Below are 15,767 nucleotides of genomic sequence, written 5' to 3'. Positions count from 1 at the left end.
CAGGTGCCTCTCTTTTTTTGCCCTATGAGTTTATTAAGAAGCCGCCGGTGCTTTGCACTACCCTAGAGATGCCTTTCCAGCATCGCATGGCCGCCCCCATCTCCCTCCCGGTGTCACCTCGCCGAGCCGTGCTGAACGCACACCGTTCTGCCTGCTGGGTAGCGCAGGAAGCCTTAATTACAGCCTGAAAATAATACCCGCTTCCCCCGGGAGCCTCCCTAGCTATTCCTGTGGGATGGGGGAAGCTGAGAGGAGCCGGGTGGGGGGAGGCTGGCGCTCCCCGGGCCCGATGGCGGGCAGCGGCGCCTCCGTGCGCGCCGGCGAGGCGGCCCCAGCACCACGGCCAGCTCCGAGCGGCCGTCGCGCCCCGACGCGGCCCCGGCCCCGGGGCGGAGCGCGGTGCCGGGCAGCGGCTCAGCGACGGGGCGGCCTCGGCACCCGCTCGGTGCCGCCGCGGGCCGGGCGAGGGCTCCGTGCCGAGCTCAGCCCCCGCGCCCGCGGGACCCGGCGCGCCCTCCGCGCCGCTCGCTCGGCCCCGAGCGGAGGCTGGCACCTGCTCGGCAGCCCGGGAGCAGCGTTCGGCGCCGGGGGAATCCCCCTTCCTCCCAGGAGGGGGTCGTGTGGCGAGGGGAAGCCCTCGCCTGGGTCACGCTGCGTAGGAGGCGGCAATCCCTTCCACCGGGGAGAGGAAGGATGCCGAGGGCTCCGGTGGTCCCTTCCCCCGCTCCCCCATCGCTCAACATCGACCCCTACTCGCGCCGCCCCCCGCCCCAGACGGGGCGTGTACCGACTTCCCTCCCTCCCCCGGCCCTGCCAGCGCCTGGGGCTCCCCGGCGGGCCACGCTCAGGGGCCGCGAAGGGGCCGGCGGTGCCGGGAGGGCGGGGACGCCGGGGCTACCGGAGGCGGCGGGGCCCCCCCGCTGCCATCGCCCTCGGTCCCCGCTGACCCCTGCAGCCGCCGCGGTGGGGGATGTGGCACGTCGCGGTGCTGCTGGGGTGTAGCTTGTTCCTGATGCCGCTGTTTGTCGCCGAGTTTTGAAGAGATTTATTGGCTGGCTCTTGCTAAACCACGCTTGAGTAATCCGAGCTGCTGCGCGCCGTGGTGAAGCCCGGAGGGGGGGAACGTCACTCCCTCTGGCAGCGGAGAAACATTAGTCTTCCAGCCCTCAAACCACCACTACAGCGTCGGAAACTGCCGGGTCACAGCCATTTGCTTTGGAAAATTTGCGATGTTTGGTGCTAGAGATCGATTACCCTTGTAATCTTTCCCCACCCGCCACCTCCTCCTGCTTACCCCACCCCTACCCGCCCCAGACAATAGCGTCCGAGCTCCTCCACGAAAAAAAAATAGAAAAGAAAGCAAGGAGAGAAAGAAAGAAAAAGAAAGAAACTGGGGGATGAATCTGACTCCAATAGAAAAAGCGTGTCTCTAGAAGTGGTGCTAATGGGAAGAGATTTCCGAGCTCCAGAGGACGATGATTTGTCACAAAGGGTAGCTGGCTCGGTGCTTTGGGCTGGAGCCGTGTAGGAGATCCTTGGAGAAGTCATTGTGCACAGAAAACCGAAGACCTGTACAAACATGCCTGTTCGCAGAGGTCATGTGGCACCACAAAATACATTTTTGGGTACAATCATACGAAAATTTGAAGGGCAAAGTAAGTTCTCGCTTTCTATCTATTTTGCTATAGTAGTTTTATTCTGCTTGTGACTAAATGGACAGCAGCTCCAGACTATTTTTAAGTTTGTAGCTTGCAAAGAAACCCGGGAGGTAAGGAGGGGGATCCTTGGCAGAAGCAGCAATGTTTTTGATCTAGAATACAGATTACTAACTTGAATTATTGGCTAGTGGGTTTGTTTGGGTTTGGGGTTTTTGGGGAGGGGGGTTGGGGCTATTTTCCCACCATATTTCAAGGAATAGTTTTTATCGTTGACTGTATCCATATTGTACAGCTATAGAAGTTAGATCTCTTACCTTCTTCTGAACCAGTGAGATGGCTCTAAAAGCAGAATATAGAATCTTGCTGTCTTTGCAATGTCTAAAAAATAGGCTAGATTTATTATTATGGTTGTTAATGCTGTTAATAATAATTGCCTTTTCAAAATTAAGCAGAACTTCAGACTTTGATTTAGAGGAAACAGAAAATAGGCAGAAGAGTTATTAGAGGAAATACTCTCTTACCTTGTTGTCATGACTGCATTTAGATATAGCTGTCAAATTTCTCTCTTTTGTTTATGTAAGTCTAAAATATCTATCAAACCAGTGCAAATGCATCCTCAGGGAGTCTGTGAGATCTTTTCCAATGCAGCAGTTTACTACCTGTCGAGGAGGCTGAAGCTGAAGTGTTTTTTCCTGGCCAGAATTCTAGTTTCCTATTAGCTGTAAGAAAGATCACTTGATACTTAAAATGAATTTAATTTAGAAACAGTACTTTGATATATGTACATTGATTTAAATATTTAGCATAATTTTACTATCAGTCTGGTGTGAGCCCTTACAGGTAATTCCAGTTCTTATACTTCCATATACTTAAACCCATATTAGCATGTGTAATATTTATATATTTTGGGGAAAAAATAAAGACAGTGCTACTCCTAATATATCTATATGCTAAGTTGGTGTTTCTACTCCAAGTTTTTTTGTTGTGAAGTGTAGATTTTTTGACAGTAATATGCACTAGCTACTAAATAGGCAAGTGATAGTGAAAGTTCAACATGATTGAAAGATAGCAGAAAAACTAAGAATGAAATCTCCAAATATGTCGCTGTGTTCAAAGACGGACATATTTAAAATTTTGAAGACTTGCACTGTTTACTTGGTGTCATGTAAAAATCTTTTATAAAGCAAGCAATTGTGAACTTGAGTAGCTAAAAATTAATATTAGCAGTAAGTGTATCACAGTTGCACATTTATAATTACAATGGGAATAGTGTGTTAAAAAGGTAAACAGAAACAAACTAATAAGAGTTGAAAACTTTTGAACATGTCTTTGAGATGAGAGTTCTGGAAAGGAGGGTGGATGGAAGCACAGAACTTCAGTGAAATTTGCAAAATGTTTCCAACATAACAATCATTTCATGTACCCCCTTTTTTGTTTTTAGGAACTTTCTTTTCTTCTGTTACATTCTAGATAGATTTATTAAAATACTATAAATTTATTGTTATTCACCTCAATGAAAACCCCTATAGATTAGATTGAGGGGGACCTTACATCAGGAAGCCCCTCACTAAAGTAGAACCCCCTTCCCGAGGCTCTACTTCTTCCCAAAAGAAACTGCTAACTTTTCAAGGACTTTCCTGGAGTTGTGACTGACGGGACGGCACTCATCACTTGGGCTTCCGTGAAGCCTGAAACAGACAAAATAACAGAGATTTACAGAGACTTGCATAGTGTTGTTTTATTTCCTTAAAAAAGAATTATATTCATCTTTAATGTATTCTAAATTAATTGAAGTTTCTTTAAAAGTTATGGATCAAATTATCTTCATTAAATGACTGAAAATCTCTGTATTTCAGGCATTCCGTGAAAAGAAGGGTTCTTCAGCATTCATCTCTGCAATCGACCCTATAAGAAATGTTGAAAGAGCACTAAAAAATGCATCACTTTCTTTTATTGCAGATAAAAAATTCATCATTGCTAATGCTAGAGTGCAGAATTGTGCTATCATCTACTGCAATGATGGGTTCTGTGAGATGACCGGATTCTCCAGGCCAGATGTCATGCAGAAACCTTGCACCTGTGATTTTCTTCATGGGCCAGAGACCAAAAGACATCATATTGCCCAAATTGCTCAAGCCCTGCTGGGGTCAGAGGAAAGGAAAGTAGAAGTCACCTATTATCACAAAGATGGTAACGTCTGGTTTTATTTTCAAACTTTTTGCGTGTTTGGATAGCAGTTGGTTGGTAAAAGAAGTGTGTATGTTGTACTGGCTGGCCCCTTTGCTGGAGGTAGCTTTGTTGTAATTTCTCTGACGTCCAGTGATATCCATTTGCGTGTATCAGTAAGGGAATCTGCCCTGAGAGTAGTGGGTGTATGGAGTATGTCACTGCACACTCACACTACCAGCTGAATGAAGCCAGCACAGTGTTTGCAACTCTGGAACACAAGTTCTTCTCTCGGTTGGCTTAAAGATGTAAATCGCTTAAAGTAATCAGCATAGAGGAAACGTACCTTGATTTAAACGCAGTATTTTACCACAAAGTTAAAAGTAGAAAAAAAAAGCCCATCATAAAGAAAGCATTAGCTTATAAAGAAAGGGACAAGCCTTTTCAAAGCTGAGATATTGTGAAGTACCTGCAATTGAACTACTGATATTGTCCTAGTATTGCCAGAGTCAAAATGTGGGTTTGCCTAAACTATGAACTATTCCCTGTTATTCAGTAAAGAGTCAACACATGCAGAATGGCTGAATCTGCTGATACTTTTTTCCCTGTTAAGAGAAAAAAATGAATAAATGTATTTACAGATTTAAAAATGCACACACATGAGAAGTAATTAGAGTACATAATAGTTATATGTAGAGCTTTGTTGATGGTTGGTTTTGTTTTTTTTTTAATTACCCAGAGTTATTTACAGAAACACCCATCTTTCAAATGAATTCAAGTAATTGATAATTGTGGTGTACCTTATTTTGTCTCTTGCTGTGTACACTCTTGGGAGAAGGAAAAGGAAATTCATATTCAAATGCTGAGCTTAAATTAGTTCTGGAGAAGTGCCAGTGTGTTGTTTACATCAATTTTAGGATCACATGCAATGTGCTCTCTCATTTTAAAGGCACAGAGTTAAATCCTGTTCTCAATAATTCTGTTGTTATCTTGGAGAGACTTAAGTAATATTATTTTTAGCTTAGGCTGCTATAATTCAGATAGGACTCAGGCCAACCATTCTACCCACGCTACCAATATTTAAGCATACACTTGGTAACAGATTCTCCGTAGAACCCTTTATTCTTAGATCTGGTTTGGTGGTCTGGAGCAAATTTTGGTTAAAATCTTTTATAGCTGTGCCTTGGACACAGATTTCTCAGGAGACCTGACACTATGTGTCTTTTACACATCTACCCCGTGTTTGTGTTAACTTGGCTTGTGTTAAAAATAATATTGCAAAAGGAGAATGTTATTGCTGACTTTCACAGCCATCAGCCTGGAGCACTGTTTGGAGATGTGGTAGTTTAAAATTCCTAAAGTCTCCCAAAACATCAGGAGGGAGGAAAAGGTCTTTAAAAGTACTGCTTATCTGTCAATTACCAGAGGAAGATAGATAGATAGATAGATAGATAGATAGATAGATAGATAGATAGACAGATAGATAGGTCCTTTTCTAAAATGCTGAATTCTGAAATCATGCAACGCACCATAATCTGTTTGAGACATACCAAAGACATAGTCCATAAAAGTTGCCATATCTTTCATAAATAGTTTTGAACACGAAGTTAGAGATTATTCATTGTAAACCAATCTTATGCATAAGGGTTTTCAGTAACATCACTTCTATGTATAGTTACTTAGTTACTTTAATTGCCTCTATATTTTACTTGTCTAAATTTGAGCATGTGGACTGTATGATCTGCTAAATTTAAACAGGTCAGGCAAAAATTTTCAAAATATGAGATAGGTCTGACACTCAAATACATGGCTATCTGTCAGCTTGTCTGTTTATACAGATTTTTTTGTTTTCTTCCGCATAATGTTCAATTTCTTTTCAAAATGTGATAGAAAGCCTTAAGTATATGTGGTGTCATGAAATTGAAACTACCTGTATGATGAACATAATGAATGTTAGTAAATACTTTATAGTTCTTCTAAATAACTCAGAAAGATACACCTCACTTTTCAAATTTTCAAATTTGATTTTTCAATATATAGCATATATACATATACCTATATATAACATAGTCTGTATATTGTAACAATATACAGAATAGTGATATCTAACAAGGACTTCCTCCAGGTTGTGAAACAAAGTAAATCTCAAGAGTTTTCTAAAAATGTGAGAGTTTAGTGCCTGGTTAGTGGCTTATTTTGCATTTGTGCTCTAAGTGAGTATGAGACTTGAGGTCAATTTCAGCAATTTTCAGAGGTCAATTCTAGCACAGTCAGAAATGTAACTTTCTACATGTGAGTAACCTAAGTTACTCCAATGAACTATCCACTGCTTAAAAGTTTAATTTGATGTTGTATTTCATGCCAAACCACTGTATAATATTTAGTGTAATACTAAACATACGAGGAGGAGGAAGACAACTCAAGAAGGTGTGAATTGCTGGAGGTTCCACTGACCAGAGGTTCTGAAGACCATATTACACACTCCTGACTAAAAGCCCAGTGAATTGCAAATAAAACCTTATTCCACATCACACTATCATTTACTCTACATAAGCCACTGATTATATTAAAAATTATTCTAATATTTTGAAGTAAAGCAAATGTCAGTGGGATCACTTTTAAAGCTAATCTGTCATCAGAATTCCAGCAATGCAGATATCAGAAAGGGAATCACTCTATAAATAATTCTTTTTCTTTTTGATTCTAAATACCACCTCATATCGTATAATTTTAAAATGTCACAGCATTGAAGCTCAGCTTAAAAGAAAATTCTTGCTATAGAAAAATGGTATTGCACACACACACGGGAATTAGGATTCTGATGTTCTCTACTGGTCTATAGTCCACTTTTCTAGATTAAAGTGCAGGATCTCAAGTTTTAAACATTGTGATGATGCAAGACTGAAAGCTGCTGTTTGTTCACTGCTTTAATTTTTGGCCAAATTACTCACTCAAAGAAGATGGGACAGAGGGATGGGAAAAAAATTTGTTGCAAGTTCATATTCAAAAAATGGCAATTGCTTGAATCTACACTGCCTTAAACATGACAGACAAAAGATAAAGTGGTCAAAGGAGAAAAAAATTCTATGTACGATGGTTTTATAAATGAGTAACCTGGAGGGAGCCTGTTTTCCTTTTCACTGTGCAGTGCGGGGAGGGTGCAGAGAAGCATCAAATGCTTGTGATGGCTTTGTGCAATTGTTTAGATGGCCCAGACTTGGGCACCCAGCATGGCCTGGGCACCCAGCAGGCCCTGTCCCAGCCACACCAGTGCTGCCTTCACAGCAGTTTCTGACATTTGCAGCTAAAAGCTTTACTAGCTGCTCTCAGAGTACTTCTATCAGAATAGCTTACTTTTGGTTTGAATTTCTCCTCTCTCTTCCTTTTAGAAGGAATCCAACAATCCAAGCAAAGTTCTAGTCCTCTGTCCTCTTCAGGTAGTGCCACAGTAGGCAATTACATAGCTACCAAAAGAGTTAATTACTGAGAAAAATCATTAATGGGAACAGATGGTGCCAAAACTAAAGGTCCAAATTTACAGGTTCTCATAGCACAAGTAGCTCCACAATTGTCACTAAATGTACTCATGGGATTAAAGACACATAAAATTCTTTTTTCAAATGTAAATATCCCTTTTTAAAAAGAGCAGCAGATAAATACAAGTCACAAGAAGTATTATTTTGAAACAGATTTTTTTTTTCAAGGATTGCCCATTAGGCATTAGCATCTGCTTAATTAAAAAATTATACTCTGATATCAAAGCAACAATATAATAAATTCCTTACAATCTCACAGTTTTTTTCACTCATCTTAGAGCTATATGATCTGAATTATACTTGAAGGCAAGATATTGTTTATACAGGATATCAGTTCTTATTTTAATAAAGTTATTTATGGTGAAAATATTTGACAGCTCTTCCTTTGAGGACTCCATTTTGCAGTTTAAGTCATTATTGCATAAATCATTCTTGACAGATGTAAAAAATTGCTTGAGGTGGTAAAGCTGTAAAACTTTTGAGATTAAAAAGTATAATTATTTTGGGATTGAGAACGGATATATATAATAATCAGAAAGTATTGTACCACACAGAATACATTTTTACTTCTGTATTCTTTGTGGGCAATAATGGGGTATGTCTGAGCTTGCAGATGATATCTATTAAAGGAAGGTAGGATCATTTAAGCTCAGCTTAAATTTAAGTTTAGCCATCAGATATTCTAGGGTTGAGAAGAACTAAGGTAGAGTATAGGTTTGAGCAAAGATAAGATCAAGCAATTTGCAGAGTGTGTACAAACCTCACAAACTACTTGCCATTTACCAGTTTCAAAAAAGTTATTTGCCGCAACTGACTGCAAATTAAACATACTTGCATTTTCAAAGCACATTTCCAAACTAGTATCTTAAGGCCTTTTCAGCTCTTTTTTTGAGGATAGGAAAATAAGAATTGTGCAAACATGGTAATGAAATAAAGGTAAATGGTATTAAGAGTTATTAAGAAAAAAGATCAGGACTTCATTTGGAAGTTCATCATCTAGACTTCAGTCAGCATAGGCATTTTACCACTTGTTTGTGTGAACCTACCAATCAATAAAAAACACAACTGAAAAGAAAGCTGCTTACATGTGTGTTAAGTCCCCTTAGATTTGTTCAAGCGTGAGGGTCAGCAGCTGCAGTCTTGACCATAGTTTCAGTGCCTTATCCCGAACTGTTGAGATAGGCTAATGAATCCAATCTCCCTGATACCCTACTGGTGTAGGACTCCTTGACAGAAGAAATACTATCTGACTGTATTTTGATAAAGAAAGTGTTTATCCCCCACCCCGCCCCCCCCCCAAAAAAAAAACCTGCCAAAAAAACCTTTCTTAATGCAGGGCTTTTTCCAGGCATTCTTAAAATACCTCTTGGATGAAATCCAGACTGTTACTGAAGGTGTTGGACTTTTGGAAACTAATGAGGATATCCATTCTTGTGTCTGTAGTGCTGTGTTTCTACCTTAGGCTTTAATATTTGTCAAGAAAAAAACATCCCTTGCCCCATTCAGTATTGCTGATTTTACAGCAAGGAGAACCATCAGCACTGATCCAAATATCTCATTTACCCATCCCCATTCAGATACTGCTCCTATGTTGGCTCAGAACTGTGGGTCACTTCTGATTCACATTTCATGTAGGATATCTAATGATTATGATAAAGCATCTCTTAGATTCACCTCTTTCTCCTAAGAAAGCTTATTTATAGGTCAATTTCAATCTTATTTTTCAACTCCTTGACTTTCCAATATATTCCTTTTTCTTTCCAGGTAAAGATGAATTGATTTTAAATAAGGAGAGAACTTTTATAGAAAGAGATAGTATCTGAATAAATAGAACAACAATTAAATTGACTTCTAAATTATTCTCTTTCTCAGTGTTTAGGGTCAGAAAGGTATGAATAGATATATATAATTGTAAAGAGTAATTAAGAATAAAATTGCTGATATTTTAGGTACTGCATCTTTAACAGGAAAAAAAATCTTAATTTGGAAAAATCCATTCTGACAGTTTTGAGTTCCTCTATGGCACAAATAAAAAACCTGCAGGCTAGTTGTTCAGGAGTCTTTCATTTCAGTACGGTGTTAAGACAGAACTCTTCTTACATTGGACTTCCATCAGATAATTTAATGTCAGGATTCAGAATGTCACAATGCCAATTAGCACCAATCAAGGGGCCGAAATTTCTCTAGTCTAAGCTAAAAAGAAAAAATGACTGCTGACTTTCAAAAAGTGTGCTGTAGCAGTAAGAAAGGTGACACATTCTAGAGTGAAATGGTAATATAAGGTTATGATGTGATACACATCCTCAAAAGAGCTTCATTTTTTAATTAGGCATTGCTGACAAAATTTTTTAATCTGCTTTGAATATGCTCATTTTAGTTGTAGTGAAAGCTATTTTGGTTTTGGGTTATGAGACAAAAAGAACAGATGCTGTCAGTCTATTTTTGGTGTCATTTCACATGATTTATTGTGTCCTCTTTCCATCTTTATCATGCATCCTTTCTAATGTTACATTATGATAAGAGAGTTATTGCATACTCCTAATTTGTGTTATTGATTAGTTCTTTCCCTTCTCCACTGAATTGGCCCATATATCGAAAAGAGATGCTGAGAGCAAATCAGACATCATACCTTGCAATAGACACAGGGGAAGAGCCACTGCTTTTCTAATAGCAGCCTTTTGCATATTTGATATGAAACAAACTTCAAAACATGGCACTTCGAGTAACATCAGTGTTGACATGAGTGCTGTTCCCTCTGGTTCCAAGCAATGGGAAGAGGACAGTGGTGTGGCTTACATTTTATGTTAGTGCTTTCAAGTCCAGTTTAAAGTGTTTCCTACATGCTTGACTTGGTGTATGACTCAGTCGGTGTACTAGGCAGTCCGTGCTCTTCCCAGCTAAGTATGGAAAAAGCTTAATCAGGCAGTATAGGATTCAGAGTAGCAAGACAAAGCTGACTATGGAAATTGCTAATTGACTCTGGAAACTGCATATCTCAAAAGCAATCAGAACTGTAGCTGTGAACCTCAATCCAGGCAGGGCAGATAAATGACAATGACAGTGGGGTATTGTGGCTCTATAGTTACTTGTTTGTTTCACATTGTCTGCAACTCTGAAAGTTCACATCTCTGAGGTGGGAATTATTTGCCTTATGATTTTGTACAGCTTGAACTTTTTAGTCTAGTATACTGGGGTTTTTTAAAAGGCAATTACATGCATATTTGAATAATTTCTTGGAAATTAAACTAAAATTTCATTTTGAAAGCGGAATTATAGCCTAGTCACAAAATGCCAGTCACAAAAGGCTTTTTGACCTCCAGAATTTCCACAGATATGCAATTTTAAGCTTCCTCACCAATTTTCTCAATATAGTCTTTTCATTTCTCATTTTTTTAAAATAATACTGAAATCACAGTGAAGTCTCATCAGGAAAGATCACCAGAAAGAATACAGAAATTCAATCTGAGAAAAAGTCAGAGTAAACAGTGTAAAGGGCAGGTCTTATCTTTTTCTGTTTCATTAACTGGATTCAAATTATAGATCTTACTATACCTAGTTTTGATACTGCCTTCAATTATAGCATTGAAGTGTTATCCACACAAAGAATATATTCTAGCTCATCTGTTAACAAAGAGCCATCATATAATCAAAATCTAAAGACGGTATTTAAGTGTCCACATTATTAACTATTTCATTACTCATGGTGAGTGGAAATGACCAGAAGAAATCACAGCTGCATTTAGTACTTGACTACACGGTGAAATTTCTTGCTTTTCTGTCCTTATTCCTCCATGATTACACATCTACCTCTATTAAACCTCTGATTTGCCCAATTAGACTGCAGTGGAAACCAGAAGGTCTTGCCTGAACAGTCAGTTCAGAGAAACACAACAAGAATTTACTTTAAATACTTGAAAATCAGGATTTATCACAAAATCTGAATACTGATCCTTGACAGTACCAGCTTGTGAAATCTTGGCGTTTTTTGAGCAAATGCACAGGACTATTTGGCAACTGGTTGTTTCTGTGGCCAGAAACACTCATAAAGGCCTGAGAGCAAGATATCAATGCCTACTGACTCAGGAATTAGCTTGCACACCAACAGCTTTCATAGAATTAAATTGCAAAGTTTAATTTTTGTAACACTAAGAAATCCTGATCTTTAGGCATTAGGACACTGCTCATACAGTATACCATTGCTAACTAGTATTAGCTGAATCTCTATTGCTGCATAAAGAGACAGCAAAGTATGAAAGAAACATGCAAAACACAGATAAAACTGTCCTATATTTTTATCCACAGGTTAGACAGGCAGAGACAACTTCAGAACAAGGACATATTAGGGGGTTTTGCCTTTGTCTTATACCTAGGCTACTTGAAAAGCTGTTAATCATCATGTAAATGTGTCTCATCAGTAACATGCATGTGCTAAAGCACTTACTCCCAGCTGTTGTCAGACTTTGGAGTCTGTACCCTTTTGAGATTATTTCTTAGAGCATTCTTTGCTGATTTTCATTCAAATCAATGCAAGTGGATCTCTGAGAATAGCTTGCAAATTTCCTCCTTTCAAAACTCATTTATGTCAATCTGCTTTACTCCTTCCTCTCTGGAAAAAATTGCCAGATAATCTCATTAGTATTTTGCATGCTTATGGCATTTCTTTTTATACTTTCAAAAGGACATGAAAGTCCATAAATCCTATTGTCATGGCAGTTAAGGTAAAATAATGTTGCAATTTTGTCTACTTGCTAAAAAAGTAGAAAGAAAGAAAGAAAGAACCTAAAGTCCATGCCATTTTAAATAATGACAATAAAAGAAACGAAAATGTTTTCCATTTTTTTCCATTTTAAGTGCCCAGTGGTTTTTTGGCTTGATGAAATATACCAGGAATCAATTTAACACCAAAGCCTATCCAACTGAAAGAACAACTCTTCCCAGAAGGACTATTTCTGGGGTCATGGACAACATAACCATATTATGTGAGAGAGTGGTAACAGCCTTGAAGTACAAAACCAGGTATCTGTAAATCAACATCTGAGTCTTCTCTGTGGATTAACAGAGCAGCTCAGTAACTGGTGTGAAAGCCTATGAGCCAGTCCATGCTGGCTCACTGTTCAGAGCGTCCTTTGCAGAACATTCTCTTTCTGTAAGTTACACTGATTGTTTATAGCAATAAAAATGTAGGCACCTAATGCACAGAAGCATATTTAGTGTTTTACCCACAGAGTTTTAAAGAAAAGTTTTGTAGTTTTTGAGATAAAGAAGAGTTTGAGTACTGTTTGTGGATGACCACAAAACTATAATAAAACCTTGTTCCTCTTTATCCTGAAACTTGCAAATCCCTTCTTGTGTCAGGATAAGAAGCAGGACCTAAGGATCTGCTCCCAAATGCCTAAAAAGTTAATTAAGAACTACTCACTTCTGCTGCAGCTACAAGCAGAATTAGTGTCTGATTTGTGTGATGTTTGTAGACCAGGAGCTGGGTGGGGGTGGCTTCCCCCTCCTATGCTCACGGTTATTTAAAGAGCGGAAAAGAGGAAGGAATGCATGGTTCACAGACCACTCTTCTTCCTAGCTGATGGGTAGGCCAGGCTACCACACAGATCTACTTACATTCATTGTTGATTGTCTTTTGACGTCATTTGTAAAAAAAGCAGATCCTGCAGTAGTAGAATTACCAGCAGCATCATTGTCTCTGCAGAACTCAACATATGCAAAACTAATTATTAGCCAGACAAATACATTGTGTGTGGCTGCTTAAATTTCAAACATAATCTCTTTAACATTTAAATGTGCAAGAGCATTTGTCCCTGCTTCATGGGAATTGATTGAATTGTTTCCCTTTTAAATAAGATTTTAATCTTGATCCCTTTTCACCTTGGGATAATTTTTCTGTAAATAAAAAATAAATAAAGGACTTTATTTCTTCTTTCTGAGGAATATCTGAAGAAAGATGGCAACTTTTTTTTAAATGATGGAGAAGCAAGTCTACACATTTAATCTCGATTATTACCTGGAAAGTAGTTTATCTAAATGTTGGGGGTGCCAGCGGGGAGGCTGTTGCCCCATAGATCCCACAGGCACTAAAATATCAGATTTAACAAAGTTATCATAACTATGAAGAGCATGGTGAGGTTTCTGCAAAAGAAATTACTGACCTGAAGTTTTACATGTGAAATCAAATTCAGGAGTTGATTTCCAATTATATGTATCTATTATAAAAGTGCATTTCTTCTTCTCAGAAGGTTTAAGAACCACTTTGAGGAGCTGCCAAAATTGCTTCCTACCCCATCATAGATTGCAAACTGATATTCTATAGTTCACAACGCTTTTGCTGAAAAAGCACTTTTCTTATTAAATATATTCAATCACAGGAAGTTTGAACTGAACAGCAAATTAGAGGAGCTCCTAATGAACTGATTGACTAATGCAGTGAGCCTTTTACTTCAAAAAATATGTTATTCTGGAAAAGCTCACAGTTCCAAAACATCCTTCTCTGCTGCATTTTTGCACTACCCTCTTCTCTTTTCCCATGCAGTACACCAAAGTTGCGTTGTAACATTTCCCAGTGTACATATATATAAAAGCCACGAAAAATCCCCAACGTGATCAAGTCTAAAAAAAGCGATAACAGAGTGAGAATAGAAAATGATCCTTCAGGGGATTTTTCTGTCAAAATACCTTTAATAGGAATTATACTTACTAGAGATTATTCTGATATGAGCATCTCAGACCATGGGTCAGGTCCAAGATTACTCCCTAGGTAATGCAGTGGTGTACGTGTCTCTCTCCTGTCCTAATAAACAATAATTTCCAGAGAAATGAATTCTTGTCTTACAGAGGTCACATATGACCCTGAAGTGCCAGAATGGAGTTAGAGACAAGTGGGGCAGAAGTGTCCAAACTGTTTCCTTCTCTTGACATAGGGTTAAAAGAGCACAAAAAGAACACAAAGGTGGAATCAACTCCTGTGTCAATTTCAGCCCTCAGCCTTTCCAAATTTGATATAGAAAACAGAACTGCCAAATAAATGACAAGTAAAAATACAGGAGGCACGGTTAAGAAAGTTCAGTGGCTGCTAAACTCATGCTTTTTTCAAGCAGAAAAAAATTATCATTTGCCAGTCTCACATTGAACTTTGTTGTGATATTTGTAGCACTTATTCAGATGCTACCACTACTCAGTCCTAAAGAGCCTGTGCCTCAATATTTAAAAAAAAAAAGCAAAACTTAACTGAGTATTATTTGTGTTTAACTGGTGCTACATGTATTATGCAACGAATGGGGCTTTATTTCCTCCTCAAAACAAAACAAAACAAAAAAAAAACCCCAAAAATGATCACTTTTCAAACCTCTAAAGAACTGAAATTTCATAAGACTCTAGCTTGGTTCAGCTTTTTAGGTGTCCATAATGGATTCTGATCTTCATGATCCTGAATACTTGTGAGATCCACATAAAGTTACCAATGGGGAAAAAAAGAGATTTCCGCAGGATGTAATATATCTGATTTGATTCAATTAACATATCTCTAAAATTTATTATTAACCAGGGATATCCTCATAACCTAGTTTAGATTGTAACTTATTCCTCTCTTGGACTTCACCCTTTGTTTGTATCTTGTTTTATTTAGAAACTGGTACAACCCCCATAACAAGTAATGCTTTGTTTCACATGGGCATCATTAAATAGCAATCACTTAGATGTATTTGCTTTCAGAAAGCATTCTGTTAGCATGGCACATACTTTAATATATAGCATTTTACCATTCCAGTATAGCAAAGAATCCTTTTCTTAGATTGGTCTTTTATAACCATTGTATTTTCATGGAATCCAGAAGCATTTAGGTCAGGAGAAAAATTGGGAGGTCATCCAGTCCAGTCTTCCGCCAAAAGCAAGAGCAACACAGAATTCAGAGTAGGTTGCTTAGGACTTGTCCAACTGGATTCCAGAATGGACCCTCTCTGGGCAACCTTTACCAGTACCATCATATTGAAACTGGTTTTTCTTTATACAATTTTAAAGCATTGTCTATCATTCTTCTGCCATGCACCTCAGTAGAAGACCTGCCTCCATCTCCTGGTAATTTCCTCCCACCTATTGAAAGACTTTTATTAAGTCATTTGGAGCTCTGTCTACTCTAGGCTCCCAGCCAAGGCCATTTTCCTCAATCACTCTGCAAAGGTCATGTGCACCAAATCCACATCCATCCTGGTGGCCTCTGCTAGCCTCATTCAAGTTTATCAGAATTTCTCTTGTATTCTCTTGTATTCTATGGTTTCAAAGTTGGATTCACTATTCCAGGTGTGGTCAACTGAGCACTGAATAAAGGAGAACTATCACTTGCTTAATCTACTAGCAAAGTTTCTGATGATACAACCCAGTATGTTTTATCCTGCTCACAGCTGGA

The 15,767-nt window shown here is 38.9% G+C and overlaps 1 protein-coding gene across 5 annotated transcripts in view; it reads left to right on the top strand.

Moving 5' to 3' along the window:
• The first annotated feature begins 828 nt into the window (after positions 1-828).
• Positions 829-15,767, top strand: part of KCNH7 (potassium voltage-gated channel subfamily H member 7) — a 208,537-nt gene continuing 193,598 nt past the window's right edge. For 3 of the 5 annotated variants that reach the window (XM_038141939.1, XM_038141940.1, XM_038141937.1), the window contains exons 1-2: positions 830-1,655; positions 3,618-3,848. In XM_038141939.1, coding sequence (XP_037997867.1) covers positions 1,580-1,655; positions 3,618-3,848 — 307 coding nt within the window. In that variant the 5' untranslated portion in view covers positions 830-1,579. Of the gene's footprint in view, positions 1,656-3,617; positions 3,849-15,767 lie in introns of all 5 variants that reach the window. The other 2 variants (XM_038141938.1, XM_038141941.1) reach the window with 2 other exon arrangements.

The sequence above is a fragment of the Motacilla alba genome, chromosome 7, assembly GCF_015832195.1.
Source record: "Motacilla alba alba isolate MOTALB_02 chromosome 7, Motacilla_alba_V1.0_pri, whole genome shotgun sequence".
NCBI classification, from domain to species: Eukaryota; Metazoa; Chordata; class Aves; order Passeriformes; family Motacillidae; genus Motacilla; species Motacilla alba.
The sequence above is the reverse complement of the archived record's forward strand: the minus strand, read 5'-3'. Positions and strand labels throughout refer to the sequence as shown.